General features: G+C 41.1%; 1 protein-coding gene across 2 annotated transcripts in view; it reads right to left on the reverse strand.

Annotated features, from left to right (window-relative positions):
• Nucleotides 1-20,511, reverse strand: part of DOCK2 (dedicator of cytokinesis 2) — a 677,690-nt gene that overhangs the window by 49,465 nt on the left and 607,714 nt on the right. For both annotated transcript variants that reach the window (XM_066591098.1, XM_066591097.1), the window contains exons 42-44: nt 14,716-14,797; nt 8,896-8,980; nt 1,210-1,296 (exon numbers count right to left, since the gene is read on the reverse strand). In XM_066591098.1, coding sequence (XP_066447195.1) covers nt 1,210-1,296; nt 8,896-8,980; nt 14,716-14,797 — 254 coding nt within the window. The remainder of the gene's footprint in view (nt 1-1,209; nt 1,297-8,895; nt 8,981-14,715; nt 14,798-20,511) is intronic.

The following is a 20,511-nucleotide window of genomic DNA, read 5'->3' on the forward strand; positions in this document are numbered from 1 at the left end:
TTTATTTTTTTCTATTTTTGTGCAATAAAAACACATTTTTAAAGAAAATCAATTGAATTTGAATCGCTACATTCTAAGATCAATAGCATTGTTATTTTTCTAGCAACAGAGCAGTGTGTGGTCTTATTTTTTGCGGTACCATTTTGAGGTCCATATGACTTTTCTATTATGCTTTTTGGAAGGCGAACAAAAGAAAAATAGCAATTCTGCTGTTATTTTTACGACGTGTGATAAATAGCAAAATATTGTCATTGTCTGAGTCATTACAAACATGATAAATAACTATTATGTGTAACTTTAAAAAAAATATTTTGCATTTTATGCATTTAAAAGGGTTTTTTTCAGGAAAAATGCATATTTTTTTTAAACTGAAGTCTTTTTCTTAAACTTTATTGAACTTTTTTGGACGCCATTTTTTTAGACCCTCAAAGGGATCTGAAGAAGTGATTGTTTGCTTGCTAGAATAGTACACTAGATTACTTAGTGCATTATACCTATGACAGAAGCTTGTTAAACTCTACTATTGTACCTTGCAATCACACTATGGGTTGCCGATGGGTGACAGAAGGTTCCCCCTCCCCCTTGCATTTGCTTAAATGCTGCAATTGCTATTGATTGTGATATGACAGGGATTAAACTGCTAGGATCAGAGCTTTCTCTACATCTAGCAGTTAGAGCAGGAGCCCCCCAGGAGTACTCAGCTAAGCCATAGCCTTAAAAAGATGTATGTGCAGGTTAAAAGCCTATTAGTGATGTCAGTAAAAAGGCGTATTGGCCATCACTAAGGGGTTACAACAACAGAATTCATACTCACCATTCCACACTCCACCACCGCTGATGTCTTGCCGACTCTCTGGTCCCCACTGGTCTTCACTACTGTGTGTAAGGAGCCAACGATGATGTCCCAGACAATAGGGCCATGTGACCTCTGCAGCCAATCACCAGCCACCTTCAGCTAGTGAAGAGCTGCGGTGCTCATGTGACCCAGGGTCGTGGTGTCATCATGCCCCTCCTAGAAATGAAGTTCAGCAGGGACTGGAGAACCAATGAGACAGCAGCGGCGGGGGAGCGCGGAAGGGTGAGTATGTACTCTGTTATTTTAATACTTCAAGCTGACCAAAGTTTTTACAGAATACAAAGTCCCCAAATAACTCCTTTAAATATCTTAAAAAACGCTTTAAAGCAGAATATACAGAATATGACATGTACCTGAGACATTGATGTAACCTCGAACCAGCGTAGTATTCCAGGTAACTTGTACGCCGTGACAAAAGTTGTTCTTTCAATCCACATGGACTGCAAGTAGAAATAGCTAAATAATGTCACTATGCCCATTATTGTGGAAAGCTGCAGTAATATGATAAAATAAACATTCAATGCAAATGGTATAGAGTGCCCAGAGACACTGCCTTTACTGTGCAACATAGTAAAAACTAAGTGGTTGGGGAAATAATTGTGGGGCACCATAAGATGGGGCCAGACACATCTGAAATCTGATGCACATCAAGGTTACGCTATAGTAATTTCCTTGGAAGGGACTAACAGAAGCACAGTGATCCGTTCTGAATAAGGGCTTTGACAGTTGAGCATATGCGCAAATGCGCTCGCCGCAGGGTTGTTCTTCACACTTCTCCTTCCATTTTATGACCTGCCATGGACTTCTATGGCAGCTTTCTGCACAACACGCAGAAAGATAGGGCAGATCCTATTTTTTATCGTGTGCAGAAAAGACGCGAGAGAAACGCGCTCATTAGAACGCAATAGGTTTGCTTTGTTATCTTTTGCGGGCATGAGTTTCACGCCCGCAAAAATTTGCGCAAGCACGTTCCTCTGTTGAAGCCCTAAGACAGATGATGAGAAACGTGATTCTAACTGTAACAAAGACATTCAATAAACTGTATTATATAGAAAACATGATTGCTACAATAATGCGGCTTATGTACATTCCCCGTGTCTGACACATTGAAACGTAACATCGTTAGTCCAACAATGACTACTGACATTAACTACTGATCACATGCGACCACATAGTATTACATGACATGCTTGGTTTCTCTAATTGGAAACACTAAACACAGAACATTTAAAAATGTAAAAGAAAAAATCCCAAATGTCTTAATTAATTTTCTCATCTTCTACTCTATTCTGTCTCACACTGCAATTAAAACTTGGAAATATATAAAGAAATCTTTTCTTTATGTCCCAGGAGATCAGCCATGTCCCTTCTTCTCCTCCTCACAATCCTGTGCTTGGCTATTAAACAACTGGCTGAAGCAGGAGCCTCCCCCCTCTGCCCTTTCTTTTGCATTAGAATATAAAGATTGTCAAAAGGATTATCCATTTAAGAAACTTGTGTGGGTATACAGTATATATATATATATATATATATATATATATATATATATATATATATATATATATATATAGTAGGAGTGCAAGATATAGAATGGCCTGCAGAGGGCTATAGGCATTCTGGCACTAGAGTTTGGAGTAATCACCTATGGGTGTGGCAGGAAGTGAGACAAAAGGGTCAGTGCCTGTCACACTCAGGGAAGGAGTGACAGCACAGCAGAGTTGAAGTGCCACAGGCTGGTGGACCAAGGTGGGGCAGCCAAGGGCCGAGTTCGACAAGGACGACAATCCTGGACTCACACCCAGGTGGGGTGCAAATGGACTTTGTATTGTATGCGGTATATTTTGATGTGCCGTGAAATAAAACTGGCAGGCATCAGACTTAAGGCTCCTACCCACTTGCGTTTTTTTAACGCTGCGTTTTTTTAGCATAAATGTCAGTGGGACTTTCTAATGTTAAAAACGTATTGCACAAAAATTGCAAAGCACAAACTTGTGATGCGTTTTTAACATTAGAAAGTCCCATTGACATTTGTGTTTAAAAAAAACGCAGCGATATCGCAGTGTTACAAAAACGCAAGTGGGAGTGAGCCCTCAAAGAAATTCAAGTGTCTGGAGTATTTTCAACATGTGTAGTGCCCATTCCCAACAGAGAGGTCGGAGATCCGCAGGCAAGTGATTCCAACTTGCCATAAATATATATATTTTATCTATTACATATTTCTAAGTTAAGGGTTGGTGATTCACAGTTTATGACTATCATCTATTATATCAACACTCTGGAAGACCTGTTCTACTTGTGCATTACAGAGACAGCTCTATGATTCCAAGGAGAACTGTGCAATGCTTCATTTTACCCTATGATGGTGCTATTTGGAAATTGACCACTTGCTGCAAGGTTTTCCCGCTGATTGTCACTGGTGTCAGCAGCATAAACTAAGTCGTGGTGCTGTTAGGGAAACTGACAAGAAGCCAGGTGAAGTTTTTTTCTAGGCATGTACTTCCTGGTTCCTGCAGTGCCTGCCACTGAAATCTGTGCGCTGGCCAAAATTCAGAATCTTTTCCAAGTCCCATGGACAAGCTTTCCTATACCAGTTTATGGGACAGCACGACAGATCTTTATCCGATGCGCAGACTTCAGCCGTAGGCACGACGGGAACAAGGAAATTGGTGTAACATAGTATGCTCGGCTGAAAAAAGATAAATGTCCATCCAGTTTAGCCTGTTTCCACCCCACCCCCTGCCCTCCATGCTGATCCAGAGGAAGGCAAAAGAAAATCCCAATGAGGCAGAAGCCAATTTACCTCATTTGGGGGAAGAAATTCCTTCCTGACTCCATAATGGCAGTCAGAATAATCCCTGGATCAACATTTGAAAAGTTCCTACCTGACTCCAAGACCGGCAGTTAAAAGATCCCCTGATCAACAACCCTTCTGGTCCCTTAATGTCTATATCCAGTAATGTTGTAGTGCTCTAAAAAGACGATGAGTCCCCTTCTAAACCCACCTATTGATTTTGCCATTACCATGTCCTCAGGCAGAGAGTTCCACAGTCTCACTGCTCTTACTGTAAAGAACCCCCTTCTATGTTGGTGATGACTCCTGCTTTCTTCTAGACGTAGAGGATGCCCTCTTGTTACCGTCACAGTCCTGAGTATAAACAGATCATGGGAGAGATCCTTGTATTGTCCCCTAATGCATTTATACATAGTTATTTGATCGCCCCTTAGTCGTCTTTTTCCCAGTTTTGATAGCCTCTCTGGGTATTCCAGTCCTCTCATTCTGTTTATTAGTTTAGTTGCCCTTCTTTGAACCCCCTTAAGCACTGCAACATCTTTCCTGAGCACCGGTTTCCAGAACTGCACACTAAGTGAGTCCTGACAAGTGCCTTATATGGTGGAAGAATAATATTTTCGTCCCTAATATTTTGTAATCCTCCTCATGCCACCAAAACAACTCTGAAGGTGTCCTGTGGCATCTGGCAACAAATGCATCTGGCACAAGCAATTTGTGCTACAGTAGTTGTTCTGCAGGATGGGACCAGATGGGCTACCATACGCACACCAATGAGCCTTCAGTACCCATTGGTATTAGTGTATTTTGACGCCACCAGAAGCTAGGGGTTTGACAGGAAGAACGCCCCTCTCACATCCCTAGCTTTTGATAGGGTCAAGGCTGCAAGATATTAGCAGCACACTGTGGATCCATTTCTGCCGGCCCTGCTGCATCAGGCTGACAGTTAGTTATCTTCTTTGCCTTACATTATTATCTCTAAATGCTGCCATGTTACCACAGTAGAATGGCACCATTAACATGTAATAATGTAAGGAAAAGAAGAGAAGTAACCGTCAGCGTAAGGCGCAGGGCCAGCAGAAATGATTGGAGACACAGCAGCGTCTCACCTGTGTCCCGGTCGGCATTTCTGGCATGTATCCCACCCAGCTGCTGGCCTGACACCTCCATCCCTGCCGCTGCTGTGAGGTCCGTCCCTGCTGCAGGCTGTATCTGCCGGCGGCTGTGAGCTCCGTTGTGTCTGGCGATTGTGAGCTGCCATGTGGCTGGCGGCAGTGAGCTCTGTGGTGGACGACCGCAGGCTGCGAGTTCCGTGGCGGCCGGCTGCCGGCTGTGAGCTCCGTGGCAGATGGCCGCCGGCTGTGAGCTCCGTGGCAAACGGCCGACAGGGAAGCTGCTTGGAGATCTGGCTACAGCCCCGGCGGCTGCTCTATGCCTTTTGTTGCTTAGTTTAGTGCCCTTCCAGGACCTTGTGCCCAACAAGCAGCGCAGCGAATCAACTACAGGGGGCGTCACCCCCCTGTCAATCTTGACTCCACCAGCTATTGCTGGTGGCGTCAAGCTACACTAATACCTCCATGACCCTGCTGCAAAGTTGTCCTTCCTGGGAATACACCGCAACACCTGATATTTTGGAAATGCTCTCACAGTCACTCAGATCCTCACACTTGTCCATTTTTTCTGCTTCCAAGACATCAACAAGACCTGACTGTTCACCTGCAGACTAATATATGTGTCTCTTGATAATGTTGGTGCATCATTATCTCCCCAAAATTAGAGGCATCTTGCAGTGAAATACCATATAAAGTTTGTCAGTCCCAAACTGAAAGATGTTACTTATTTCACTAATTACTGATCTCAGTTTGGATACTGAAAGCTCATCAAGATACCGCCATAACAGAAGTGTGTGCTGGGCAGGTTGCAAGCAGCAGAAAGTCATGCAATGCAATCTCTATGCTCTACACATTTGACAAAGTGGCATATAAGGGCTCCATGACAAAGGCTTTTAGCTATGAGCTGCTTCCACGCTCTGAAAAGCTATTTGATTCCATTGATCCTGAGAGCAACTATCCACTAATGATTACTATTGTCTTGACAGCCTGATGACTTTCCGCTTCATAAGTGAACCATATAGCATAGCGCAGCCTTTAGATTAATATTTCGAATGAAAATTTGTTAGCCGTACAAAAGTAGACTTTTTATTTCCTCCCGCATTTGTCATTTCACAGCGGGAGCCTGTAGCTTGTTGGTATTTCCAACCTGTCCGTGTGCTTAGCATTTGTCAAGCATCGAGTTAATTTATCCTCAATATGCCATAGATAGCTTTGGCATCCTTTTTGCATACTATCTTTTTGTAAATTGCATACTATTTAATTCTTCAGCAGCCGACATGTAAGACTATAGAGATGTAATTGGTAATACGGTTTGGGATATCAGCAGCAACAAAATTGTAAATGACACCTTGTGAAGTTTAAAAAGCTAGCCGCAAGCTGTACTGAGCATATGGATATAGGATACTGGGTAATGACTCAATATCTCTCCGCGGCGTATAAAGAACAGGTGTACATACTTGTCATGTGATTTCATGGAAGGCACATATTGTAAATGTTTTATGTCGATGAATTTGTTTTGCATTCTTTCCTAAGGACTTATCTGTTAGTTACAGTAAACTGCACAAAAAGATAATTGCTTTAGTTTTTCACTATCAATCTACTAAACGGTTTACATTTTTAGGTATTTTCACATGACGGTATTTTGGTTAGTATTCTGCATCAGTATCTGCAGAGGCAAATTTTAGGCTGGGGGACAATCACACAGCACTGGTCCATGACTTACCTCCCACCTTAAAGGGGTATTACCAGCTTTTTATAGCCAAGATGGGAAACTACCGCTATAGTTAGCGGCCAGCTGGCTGTGCTACACTGTTTCCATAGCCCCCGTACACACAATTGAAAGCTACACAAGGAGCACTGGCTGAAACACTCGGTTGCTTCTGACATGTAGTCAGAAACAGAGGGCTGGTTTTCAGCTCAGCCAATGGTAGAACAAGGAATTTAAAAAGTGCCTCTTATTGTACAAGTATTAAAAATCTAGAGCATTAAAGCATTACAGTACATAAAATATGTTGTAGCTTCCGTTATCTACTTGAATATTATCTTACTGATATAATCTGATACAAGAATTAGTTCACATTCCAAATATATCAATATGTGACAAACACATGCATGTTGACAGCAATGGTAAATGCAAATAGGTACAATGGACCTGGACATTCTGTAACCAGATGCTCCATGTTTGGGCACATTTGGACCTTCACCCGCAGTTCTGGTCCATTTTTATTGTTCAGCTCCGTCCTCAGAGTCTAACAAGGAACATACCAGAACAACTGCATCCAGCATATGTCAGACTTGAACACAGTACCAGAGAACCCCATTGAATATAATGCGGTCCATTCAGCTTCTCGCATTCCGAATGGCTCTTTACCTGCCAAAATAGCCCAGCATGCTGTGCTAGTTCATCTAGGATTTTATTCCACATCTGTGCTGGAGGCCTCCAACGGAACGTCCAATGCAGATGTGACCCTGACCTTAACCCTTTCCAGTCCAATTTTGGATTAAAGTTTCCTAAAAGGCTTTCTCTTTTTGCTGTTATAAAACGGTGCCATCTGCTGGCTAAAGCCATTGTGTGTGCGTCAGAGAGGCTACGACAGCGGAGTGGCTGGCAATAGACGGTAAGAATACCCTGTCGGACGTCTTCTGACATTGGAGCTGTACAAGCTTCAATCAGAATGTAGGAAGACCTCAGACAGTGGTTTGGAAAGGTTAATAAACCTTAAATGTTCCTTCCATGAATGTATGTTTATACAGGGTGTCCAAAGTAATACTTATTCAGGGGCAAAATGGATCTTTCCAACATTGCACGAGGGTATGTGAGTTAAGCATGCTTGTTCCAGCGCTAAAATAACTGAAGAGAATCAATGTAAGTTGAATTAGAATAACAATGCATTTATTTATTGATGGCAACTAAAAAAATGGCACAAATAAATAAATGCAATGAGTAAAATAAAATAAATTATTCAATTAAAGATTCCACAAAGGGGAACCAATCAGATTCTAACTTTTATCTCTCCAGTCCATGTCACCTTATAAAGAGGTATTGCAAAAATTGACTTTTCAAACCTCTCTATAGGCTACTTGGGGGTACTATTAAGGGTCACAAAGCTGGGCATTATACTATATGTAGTCATAAAAAGGGTATTACTGTGTCATAGCACAAATTGGTGTCGTACATATGGTATGAGTTTGGTTCTGGGACTGTACTTATGTTATGAGCTTGATTCTTGCACTGCATTTATGTCATGAGCTTCGTTCTAGTACCATATATATGGTATGACATTGTTTCTGGTGCTGTATTATGTCATGTGCTTGGTTCTAGTACTATATATATATATATATATATATATATATATATAAAATCTCAGAAAGAGGCCACATACTCACTGATACGTTGATACAAGAGTCTAGACTCTGCATGTTTGAGGGATATGTGGTTTATATGCCTGCCCTCTTGTATCAATGTATCAGTGAGTATGTGGCCGCTTTCTATGATTTTTTTTCTTTTTGATAATTCCCTTTCTGTGATTTTAGTACTATATATATATATATATATATATATATATATATATATATATATATATATATATGTTATTTTGCTGTATTTATGTCATGACCTTAGTTCTGGTGCCACATCTGTGTAATGAACTTAGTTCTGGTGCTGTATGTATTCACTGAGGTTAGTTCTAGAGGAGTATTTAAGTTAAACAGAAAAATAGGTTTAGGGTACAAACACACATTGTGCTGGCTATGTAATGCCAAATTATGCCCACCCATGACGGCTATTGGCTGCCCACAGATCAGATTGCATGCTCACTATGACACGCTCCCTTTAGATATGCAGAGCAAATTTGATAAATCACGCACATAATTGTGCAGAATTTGGACAAGCCTTTCCTTTTTTCTTCTGTTGTACCGGTGAGCACTAAATATTATTGATCCAAAGCAAAACATGTAGAAAAAGAAATAAAACCTGTAATAGATTTCAGCAATTAAAGGTTATTCATTTTTAAAGTGATTTATTGTTACATTTCTACATTCTTCTTCACAAACCTTCATCCAGAATGAAAGCAATTGTCATGCAATAATGACTTTTTAGTATTATAAACACATAAAATCCGCCAAATGGGTATACTTACAGCAAACTCGTTCTCAGGATCAATGGAGCCTTTTCTCACAGGTCTTGAATAGTGAAATCTCTGCACATAATTTGACTTGTAAAAGCTAAAAGATATCAAGGACAATCAGCCAAAATGAACAGCAGAATAGAATCTCCCGGGCAATATCACATTCTCTATGAATGTTTTAATGAGTCATGTCCATAAATCCACACTTCTGCATACTCTACTTACACTTTCACAGGCAAAATGTATGCAAATTAATTGAAAGTGTCCACCTGGAAAGCTTGTACAATAGATTAAGTAATAAGAATAATGCCTACACTTATTTTTCATACCTTTTTAATTTAGCCTATATCATTTCTTTCAGCTAGCTGTAAAATACAAAATTACGCTTTTATAGCCTTGTGTTCAGGGCTTTGTTCAAGTTAAGTGCACAGCTATAGAAAATCAATTAGCATATTCTTCAAACTAGGTCCAGTATTGTTTTAATTGTTTCTAGAATGAAAGTTTAGGAGAGAGGTTGTCTTATATTACCTCCTGTCTATGGAAAATGACATTATCTTTGGTTACAACTTGGAAATGGTAAATTGTATTCCTAATGGCTACCAGAAAAGCATCATCACTAACACAATCAGGCCGTACAATTGTATCCATTAAACGGTTTGCACAAAGGCATAACATCATTGTAGAGACCGGTCTTTCTCAATTCTTGTTCTCAAGTGTTACCAACAGGTCCTGTTTTGAGGATTTCCTCAGTATTGCACTGGTGTTGTAATTATTTTCAGTGCTCAGACATTGCCATAGATGTTTTCTCTATAGCAGTGGTCCCCAACCTTTTTTGCACCAGGGACCGGCTTCAAGCAAGACCATTTTTCCATAGCCCGTCAGGGCGGGGTGGGTGTGGGGCCGCGGACCGTCAAAAGACCCCCAACAGCCCAATCACGGTCCGCGGACTAGTGGTTGGGGACCTCTGCTCTATAAGATATCTTCAAATCATGACTTAGGCCGGCTGCACACGACCGGGTCGGATTCTATATGTGGACCCCGCGTACCTGTCATTTATTTTCTTTTTCTGTGCTGCGTATGGTCCGGGCAGCCTGTCGTCGGACATGCACAGTACAGATTTGTTTTTAAAACCCCTGCTTTTCCCACATCATCGCCTAGTGATAACACGGAATCCACAACCTTTCTGCAATGTCAATTGTGGAAGGCCCGCGGGTCGGACGGCTTCCATTGACTTCAATGGAAGCCGTCCGCACGGAATCCACTCAAAAGTAGAGCATGCTGTGATTTTTCCTCGTGTTCAGGAAAAAGTGCTTTTTCATATTTGCTTTAATTGTTTTTTTTATACAAACAGAGGAAAGAAAGGGGGTTTAAGGTTTTTTTAAAATTTTTTTTAATGTCCCTGTAGGGGACTTTAACAATAAAAGCTCTGTTTGCTATGATAATGCATTGCAGTACCTGTGTACTGTAATGCATTATCGCTCACAATACCGGCCGCAGGCCATGGTGGGCCCAGACACCAGCGTATGGCAACGCATTGGCACATGTTGATGATGTCACAGAGAGAATGTGTGAAATGTAAGGAGCTAATAGCAGAGATTGATGTTGCAGAGGGAGGTTGGCTACCAGTCACTTCTGAGGCTGTACCATCCACAGGATATAAGTACCCCCCCCCCCCCCCCCCAAGAAATGCACTCAACGGACTTGCAGCGTTTGACTGGCCACACCGCTCAGCCAATCAGAGGCAGCGATTTCTGGAGGTGGGGAGTCTGGGCCACCAGAATACAGAAGAAGACTGTCGGGGATTGGGGAGAAGAGCTGGACAGCGCTTCTAGATGAGTTATTTTTTATTTTTAAAAATTTTTCTACAGCTAGGGATGATTTGCGAGATAGGGCTTATATTTCAAGCCCCCCCCCCCCCCCTATGAAAATGATTACTGCAGGGGTTGCCTTCATCCCATTGCTCTCAATAGGGCAGCAGCAGCGAGAGAATAAAACGCCAGTGGGTGTCCAGCCTAAAAGAGAAGCTATGCAATATTTTTCATTTGGTTACGGAATTTAACACTGGCTGATGGGACCTCAGGTGAAAAGATTTAAGAAGTCCTGCATTTATTAGTAATTAATAATTATATTTTAAAGTTGGCGCAGAGACATTGATGTTCTTTTATCTATTTATGGGTAGCGCACGCTCTGTGTGTGTGTATAGTATGTACAGTTCACAGTTACCGTATGTGTAATCCCATGACAAGTCTATAAGGACATTTTAACATCTGTGTTTGGGGGGGGTTCCCCAATGGAGCAGGAAAGGGGAATCCCAACAACCAAACTGTTCCGTCTCTGAACAGAACTGAGCAGCGCCAGTGGGACTCCAGCTTTCCGCCTATCTTCGTGGCTTTTGGTATTTAGAACCGGCTCTGTGATGGAACCTTTGGCTGGAGCTTCTGACGCAGATGTCAAACTGGCCCAAGTTATTTGAAATGCACTTTTTGCAATCCCTTTATTTTGCTACTGTATCGTTTTGATGACCGTGGTTGTAAAATTCTATACTAACAGATTAAAAGGTTGAGAATTACACTAAGAAATCGCCAATTTGTTTTACATCTTTATAGCTGCTCTTTTTAAAAGTCAAAAGACAAAAACTTCAGCTTGCTCAGAAACAACCACAATGTTAATTCGATGCTTTCCCCTGCCAGAAATAGATTGAACAATTGTAATTGCAACAGAAGGTTATCTTCATATCATCCACCACAGAGCAAGAGGTAAATGTTATAGGTCACATTTTTTGACATTTTGCTAATGCCAATATAGTTTTAAGGAAATCACATTAACTTTTCAGCTAAATAAATACTGACAGCTATGGAAGAAAAATAATGGTTCTCCTTAGTAACAGCAATATATATGTCTACTGGACATAAAGTGTGAAATATTTCTTCCTGCACATATCAGTGATGGCTAATAACAAGTTATAGCACAGTACATTGTTGTGTTCAGTGAAATATCAGTTGGTCTTAAACCTCATGCCCAGGACTACACCGATCTTCGTTTTATGAATCTGTAATACAGCATCTATGGTTCTATACTGTGACACATTGCATGTGAAGGCTTTGTGCATGGATTCACTAGATAATAGTAAGAACAAAAATATATATATGTGTGTGCAAATAAATGGGAGTTCAACAAGCAATTGCAACTGCATCTCTCTATGACTAGGTATGTGTGTATATACCCTGTTTCCCTGAAAATAAGCCCTAGCATGTTTTTTTCAGGATTTCTGAGTATGCTTGGAATCTAAGCCCTACTCCAAAAAAGCCCTAGTTACAGTAAATAAAAAAGGCCAATTTAAATAGTGTCCAGGCAGCTATGCATGTAAAAAAGTACAATCTTTAAAACTTTCTATTAACGTATGAATTGCAAAAGCAGGGTATAAACTTCTAATGCGTTAGTATCTTGTTCCTAAAATAATCATCAACCTGTATCCAAAGACGTCAGGCCTATGTTTTAGGGGATATGGAGGTGAGGGAACCTTTCTACATATCCGGTGAAACTGCCCCAGGCTCCGCAGGTTTTGGATTCAAGTCTGCAATCTTATATATTCCATTACTAATATTTTGTTACAAAAATCATCCTGGGAAGCTTGAGGTCTCGTTCAGACTAGCTTGGTTTACACGCTGCTACAGCAACGTGTAAACCACGCTTCTAGAGCAACCAATAGGGTGCTATGGAAGCGCTCACACAGAGTTTTTTTTTGCCAGCGCAAAGATAGGACAGTGAGGGCCGACTCACCTGTCAGCTCTGTGCCGTGGTGATGTCCATGGTGTCGACCACAGGCCCCTAGTGGAGGCACGGCAGCACTCTGCTTGCAGCACGGACATGTGAACGGGCTGCTCCACAGAGCAGCTCATTCATCACAGAATTCCTGCATGTCAGCAGCGTCGTTTACGACGTGCTGTAGCAGCGTGTAACCTACGTTCATCTGAACGAAGCCTTACTGGACAAACCTATTCCTAATATCCCCAAACATACTCATAAATGGACATCCTATTGTTTCCTAACTGCACCTATAGCAATCGCTCGCTCTTAGACGAAAACATCAGTTAGTGTTGATTTAGTTAAAACAAAATGGTCATGGATTACTGTCAACGAGAAACTGGCGGCTATCCTTTCAGACCGTGAAACGATATATTAGAAAATCTGGTCGTCTCGGTACCAATACCCGCTCACTATGCGTCTATGGAACTCTACAGCCAGATCTGTGACCCTCCCAGGGGAATCTAGCTTACCATCAAGTATATCCTCTACTCCTCCAACAGATTAATGATTAGCGAGTACCTGCCCGCTCGAGAGAAGAGGTTCGGCTGCCGGAAAGGGTGACAGGTGAGTTGCGGCAGTGAGCAGGGGGGGAGGGAGAGAGGGAGAGAGAGATCTCCCCTCCGTTCCTCCCCGCTCTCCCGCACTTCTCCCTACCCGCCACCGGCAGCCGAACCTTTTCTCTCGAGCGGCAGGTACTCGCTAAGGGCAATGCTCGCTCGAGCAATTGCCCTTAGCGAGTATGCTCGCTCATGACTACCCCTGACTAAATACATGAATGTAATGTTGAAAGTCATGATTAATATATACTTTGACCTCTCTAAAATCAATAAAAGTTTTGTTAAACAAAAAAGCTAAATCCTGTCTTATATTCAGGAAAGCAGGGACGTGTATATATATATATATATATATATATATATATATATATATATATATATATATATCTACATATATAGATAGATATAGATCTCCCTCTCTCTCTCTCTCTGCAGTCAAGTACAATAGTCATGACCACTGGTGTAACTATAGGGGATGCAGGGATGTGATTGCACCTGGGCCTAGGAGCCTTGGGGGGGGGCATAAGGCCTCTCTTCTCCATATAGGGAGCCCAGTACGATGAATAAAGCATTATAGTTGGGGGCCCTGTTACAGGTTTTGCCTTGGGGCCCAGGAGCTTCAGGTTACAGCTCTGGCCATGACCCTTGTGAAGACGATACAGAAATTCTTTTGAGTCAACAGTCAGGCTTTGGTTTGTGTCTCACAGATAATTCATTGGTTTTCAGTACATAGAAGCATTGATCTCAGTGTCTTTATGTGACACTCACACTAATCCTAACATGATGGGGAGAGATACGTGGATGTTACAGCCAGAATTTCAATCATATTATTACCCATTGACATTCTGCAGTCTTCTTACAGCTTCTTACTTGCATAGTAACCACAATTGGTGACATTTATATTCTAGCTAAAAATAGTATTAAAGGGCTCATCAATATCTGATTGGTGAGGGTCTGCCACTCAGGGCCCCCACTGATCAGCCTAGAGAGTTGCTGTTACTAAGAACACCATATTGATATAGAGCAGCACAAAAAGGGGTTTTCCAGTGCTAAAACAAATTGATGATCTATCCTCAGGACAGAAGCCCCCACCAATCTTCTGTTTGCCAATGCACTGCCATGGTATGCAGAGCAAGAAGCACATAGCTATGTACTGTGCAGTGACCCAGGATGATACTGCATAACTCCTGCTCAATTCATTGGGAACTCTGCCTGCAATATCATGCTGGGCCACTGCACAATGTACAGAGCTATCTGCTTCCTGCCATGTACAATGAGGCAGTGAGTCAGAACAGCTGATCAGTTGGAGTCCTGATGATCTATCCTGAGGACGGGTTATCAATTTTTTACAGCTGGAAAACTCCTGTAAGCGCTGTCCTGCATCATCAGAGGGCTATCAGGGCTATTACTACAATATGTTACAACTGTAACACTGGACCACAGACCAAATTACATAAGACTCAGTATTTACTTTATAATCTGATCAGGCACAGGCTTATTCTTAAACTGGGGCTGTTCCTCCAGCACCGGCTGCACTGTAAAACACTGGATATCTGCAATGCAAACTGGTTAAGGTAAAATAAGTGGTCTCATCTTTATAGAACTGCTAAGAAGTAATGGCTTGATACACTTTAGTGAAAATCAGAAAAGAATCTGAGCATTTTAAAAGAACAAGAAATACAACATATAAATATGAATTCCTATTTTTTACATAGCACCATCGCCTTATATGGTAATGTACACTGCAATACATATGTAATACCTATACAGCTAGAACAAACAATGTTTTACATAGTATAAGAGGACAAACAATAGTAAACACTAGCACACATAACAGAAAAAACAATGTAAATTGCTTACATTAGGAGATAGAACCCTAAACTCGGGTTATAATCTCTAAAGAATAAGGAGTAGACACGACCGCTGCGGTAATGATTATGTATTGCTGCCTTGTCAGAAAATAGAATTTTGTAGGTTGTGTGGCACCTTACCTGTGGAAGACACTGCTTAACTAGAGTTCTGTCACTTATAAGGTGTGTGCACACGCTCGGCCCACCTCTGAAAGGGTCAGCATGTACACCCAGCTTTCCCATCTCCAGCCAATCCAGACAGCTGCCTAATTATTTAGGACACCCACCCCCACTGGAGGGTGCCTGAACAATTATCTCTATATGGTTCTACAAAGGCAATGTTGTATCCTGGTTTGACCTGTGCCTGATTCACCCAACTCTCCCATCTTCTCTTGTCACAACTTCAGCTTGTACTTTGACCACAATATATCTGTTTGTTGCCTGCCTTGATACTTTGCCTGTCCCATAGTTATTCAATAAGTCTGCCTGTCCTGTTTTGAATATCAACTATGTCTATGCCTACTGCTCTAGAACCACATTGCGGTGCTTCTAACTGGCTCATGTCAGCTGCTACAGAACCAAGACTACTCTTGGGGCAATGGACTGGGAAGCCTGCAGCTAAGACCAGATTAGAGGGGTTAAAGGGTGAAAACCAGGGGAACCAAGGTGCTGACATCAGGCGTAGCCCAAAGGAAATTACTTAGTAGCATGATATGGTCCATATCTGCTGTCCAGACATGTAGTGTACTCCGCAATCTCCTCGGTAAGGGGGGAAGCAGATAGCACACCAGGCAGTACAGTTGCAGAGCCAACTTCAGAACACTCGAAAAGCCTGGTACATAAGTCCTATTAGTATTATACCTGTGCAGATGACTCTTTGAAGGATGTACAGTTGTCTCAGTAACTGTGCCGCTCAGCGTGCTACCTGAGCCTCTCCATGGAAATTATAGGAACACTTTGAAGATGTAAATTTTCTAAAAAAGTCTTATTTTATTGTTCTGCAGCTATGTTTAAAGACGTGGCGTACAAGGTCTGAACAATATTACCAACTTTATGTATCACACAAGTCCTGCTGAGATCTTATCCTTCTTTACCTTGGGTAACGAGCACAAAATAATTGCTTTTCCCTGACATAAATAAAGCCCAGGGACTGCTCTCTAGAGATTGCCTTGAATATTAATTTAGTACGTGTATGCTTTTACTATCTGCTCAATTAGTCTTCACTCAGGTTTCATAAATCACCCTGAACAGACCATAAAGTTACATTTAATGAAGTATTTGGTGATAAAATGCCCGGTGTCAATGTTTGCTTTGCTTATCGCAGCGCTGGACAAGAGGAAATAATTGAATACTTGTTTATTTTAAGGGGAATCTTCTTCTCCGCTAAATAAATGCGTGGGCATATATATGTCTCCCTAATTGTGTGATCATGAAGTAGTAATTAAGCTAATGCACTGTCATTCTAAAAACCATTGATCATGTGCTTTTGTGGAAGACAATACAGGACGATATTAAAAGGAAAGGAAAAAAAAACATTCCTGTTGCATTCCAAAAGCTGAACGCTACAAGCATTAGAAGTTATTCTATTCTGTTCATGTGAGACCATTGCAAATGTAGGGAAACCCTTTCAAATGATCTGAATATGTGCATTTATTACTTATAAAATCCGGTCTGATTGTTATCTTTGTTATAATTCTAGACAAATAAAATCTAACTGAACTAATAACAAACAAACAGTTGTATTGTTCATGCCTTTTATGAGCATCCCAGAAATACTGATGAACTGAAGCATATTTGCAGGGAGGAATGGTCTATAATTCCTTTTCAAAGTTGTACAAATTTTATCTGCAGCTACAGGAAACATTTGGTGGAGGTAATTAAGAGACTTTGACATGAGCCGGAATTAGGACGCATGTACAACTAACCGCAAACTGCAGTTAATTCTGCAGGCTAGCTGTGGATTTTGATATGGAATTGAAAATGGCTTAAAAGCTGCTGTAATTCTGAATCAAAATCCACAGTTAGGCCTCTTACACACGAGCAACATTTTGCCGAAAAGTAAGTGCATCAAAAAAGTTGCACCTATTGGAACCAATGGTTTCCCATAGGTTCCTTTAGATGAACGATTTTTGATGCGCCAAAAAAAATTGCGCCGCAAAAGATAGTGCACAGGTGCATTATTTCAACATCCGACTTCTCCTATCTTTTGACAGTACAAAGCAGGAAACTCCATAGACTCCTATGGGAGCCAGTCGAAAAAGGGAGGTGGAGGGAGTTTAGCAGTGGCTAACACTGTTAAACAATGACAAGTGCCTCTAGTGAGGCATTTAAAGTGATTTAAGTTGTTCTGCCAACCGAGGGATTTCAGGGCTGCGGCGTCAGTTCACTGCAAGAAAGCACAGCCAGCGGTGAAAAATGATGAAGAATTGCCGCGACTTGGTCACAGCTGTTCTTCGTTCATGCGATTTTGTGCTCCATTTGCACGTCTTTTAGCGCAGCTAACTAAGCAACAAGATGACGCTCGTGTGAAAGAGGCCTTAGACCTGCAGATTTTAGCATGGAATTCTGCAGCTGCGGATTTGGATGCATTGTGGGAAAGGTCCCTAAAGGATGTATGTGTTATTGCATTCAAGGCTTCACTTACTTTTTCTCCCTGTATTGTGAATGTTTACTCAGCGTACTCAATTAACTACATGAATGGTACAACTGTTTGTACATTATTACCTTACTTTGGTTGTGATTGTCTATAATTGTGACTTAGCTAACAATCAACCCACAATTTATTAGGTAATTACAAAGGGTTCACATACTTTTTCTTGCAAGTATACAATTTTAAATAAATGTGCCCTGCAATCTCTTCAGAATGCAGAAATACTTTATTCACTGATCAAAAGCTTCTTTAGAAAGGAGTAAAATATTTGAGGTCAGGCTGAAATCATAGAATCATAGAATGTTAGAGTTGGAAGGGACGTCTAGGGTCATCGGGTTCAACCCCCTGCTCAATGCAGGATTTACTAAATCATCCCAGACAGATGTCTGTGTAGCCTCTGTTTGAAGACTTGCATTGAAGGAGAATTCACCACCTCCTGTGGCAACCTGTTTCAGTAAACAGGAGTTGCTCAAACATTGAGTTGCTTCTGTTTACTCGGTCCGATAGTCACTTGGTTTTTACTTCAGCTTAAAACCAAGCAACTCTGATAGGTGAGCAATTTATCGCTCAGTGCCCTGTCAGTGGCCACATGGACATAAAATGATTATGGCTGAAATGTGTTGTTTCCAGCAAGAATTTGAGCCATAATTATCCCGTTACCCCGAAGATTGCCTTAACAGAGTATAAATGTCAGATATGTCCAGTTTCATCAAAAGTCAAACATTTGCAAAATCTTGCAAGACCAGCACCCTGGCCCCTACAAATATTGGCCTTCCCTGGTAAATGACAAAAACTTTGTGATTATCAGCTACCAATATATATATATATATACGAATATATCATATGTACAGATTTGTACGGACATGCATTCACACAGATTCTCCTACTTGCCACCAGTCCTTATAGACCCTTCTGGAATAAGGCCCGCTATGCATGTACCGTCTATCGTAGCACTTCAGAAACATCTGTTGGCAAAAGTGGTCAGGCATAGATAATTCATGCCCAGCTGGTTGCTCTTATGCCTGTGCCGGTCTTTAAGTGCGGATAATGATCTTAGTGCAGCAATGACATATGTCTGGCCCCTAAATAGTTTCTCCCATGTCACTTCCTTTCAGTTTAAGAGAGTAGTGTTGGAGCATGGAGCAGGTTTTAATTATGTAATATTGTAACACTATTGCTGGTATTTAATGGGCACAAGGCTCGTAATTAATGGCCAGTATAATTAGCACTAGACAACACAATGGGGCATATTTATTAAGTATGGCGCTTCATATGTCAAGTCTAAAAAAAAAATACTGGATTCAATTTTGCCAAACTTATTAAAAGACACACGCGTCTTATTAAATTTGACACATTTTGGGTGCCTTTTCTAATTAAACCATACCGACTATCCAAATTTCTGGCAAGCATGGTGCCAAAATTTCACTTCTTCAGCGAAAACCACCAAAATCTGTAAGAGCTGGTATGGTTTACTGGTCGGGGAAATGGTCTGTCTTTAATTAATTTGTGACTTTTTGTGGCTTAGTTTACGCCAAAAACTAATGTAAACTGATTAATAAATATGCAGCTAATCTATAGACAAGTGGGCATCACATAGGCACCTTGGCCGCCACTAAAGGTAATCGCTATAAAGATGCAACGGATAGAGTTGACTACAGACTAGAAATAAATGGGGATATGGAACCATAAGAGAGAGAACACATCTGTTTATTTCCATGCAGAGACATTACTCTTGTGCAGTCACCTCTGTACTGAAAATAGTGAATGACCTTTTCAATCTTAGTGAGAATCTCAGCTATCAGAACATGACTGGTCTGACTTTTAAGAATTGTGTCTACCTGACATATTCGATGCACGACATGTGTCTGGTTGACATACTGTATTTATATGCCCTAAAAGTCCTTCATTAGAAGTTTCCTCTAAAGCATTCAACTACTATATCTGTATCAGGCGGTTCTGCTGGTAGAGCCAAGAACGCTACTGTTGTGAAAATATTTAGTAGTGTTTAAAAAGAAAATCCTTAAAGGGCCAGCGCAGCAAAAACACATTTCTCCATACCTGTACCCCTCGTCTGATTGCCTGTCACACTCTAGACATCTCCTACATATACTGCAGTCTTTTTCATGCAGTGCTGCCTCCTGTCTAATGCTTATAATAGTTATCAGGCACCATTTGGATGCTGAGATTTAGCTCTGCTTTCTCTTTCACTAGTCTGCGCTATCAATCCCATGATGCATCAACACAACATCCCATGAGGAGCTACAGCCTGTACCATCTCTGCCTGCAGGGAGGACACTGCAATTATAATCTGTATTCACCTACATAAACTGCAGACTATAAGTATACAGTCAGGAGAATGAACTGCGATCTCCTGTTATAACTGTGTGATAGCAGCTATGTAAATCCACATCCAAATCCACAGCAGAACTTTGAGGCTCAGCCTTGAAGTTTTAACACAGATTGAAGTATTAGATCCATGTTAGAACACTGCAACATAAATCTAACAGTTCTAATGCCATATGAATGAGACCTAAGAGTAAACTCACACGAGTCAGAAATGCTGTGGATCTTCCTCAGTGGATTTAACTGCAGAAAATTCTCAGCATTTGAAGTACAGTATTGTAGAACTCCCATTCATGTGCTGCAGAGATATTTTACAGTGTAGATCGACTACAGATTTAAATTTTTCAGCTGAATTTCAGAAAGTAAGGGGTGGAATCCACAACAAATCTGCATGACACCAAAATCCACTTCAAAATTTGCACCA

Source organism: Eleutherodactylus coqui, chromosome 2 (assembly GCF_035609145.1).
Source record: "Eleutherodactylus coqui strain aEleCoq1 chromosome 2, aEleCoq1.hap1, whole genome shotgun sequence".
Classification (NCBI taxonomy): domain Eukaryota; kingdom Metazoa; phylum Chordata; class Amphibia; order Anura; family Eleutherodactylidae; genus Eleutherodactylus; species Eleutherodactylus coqui.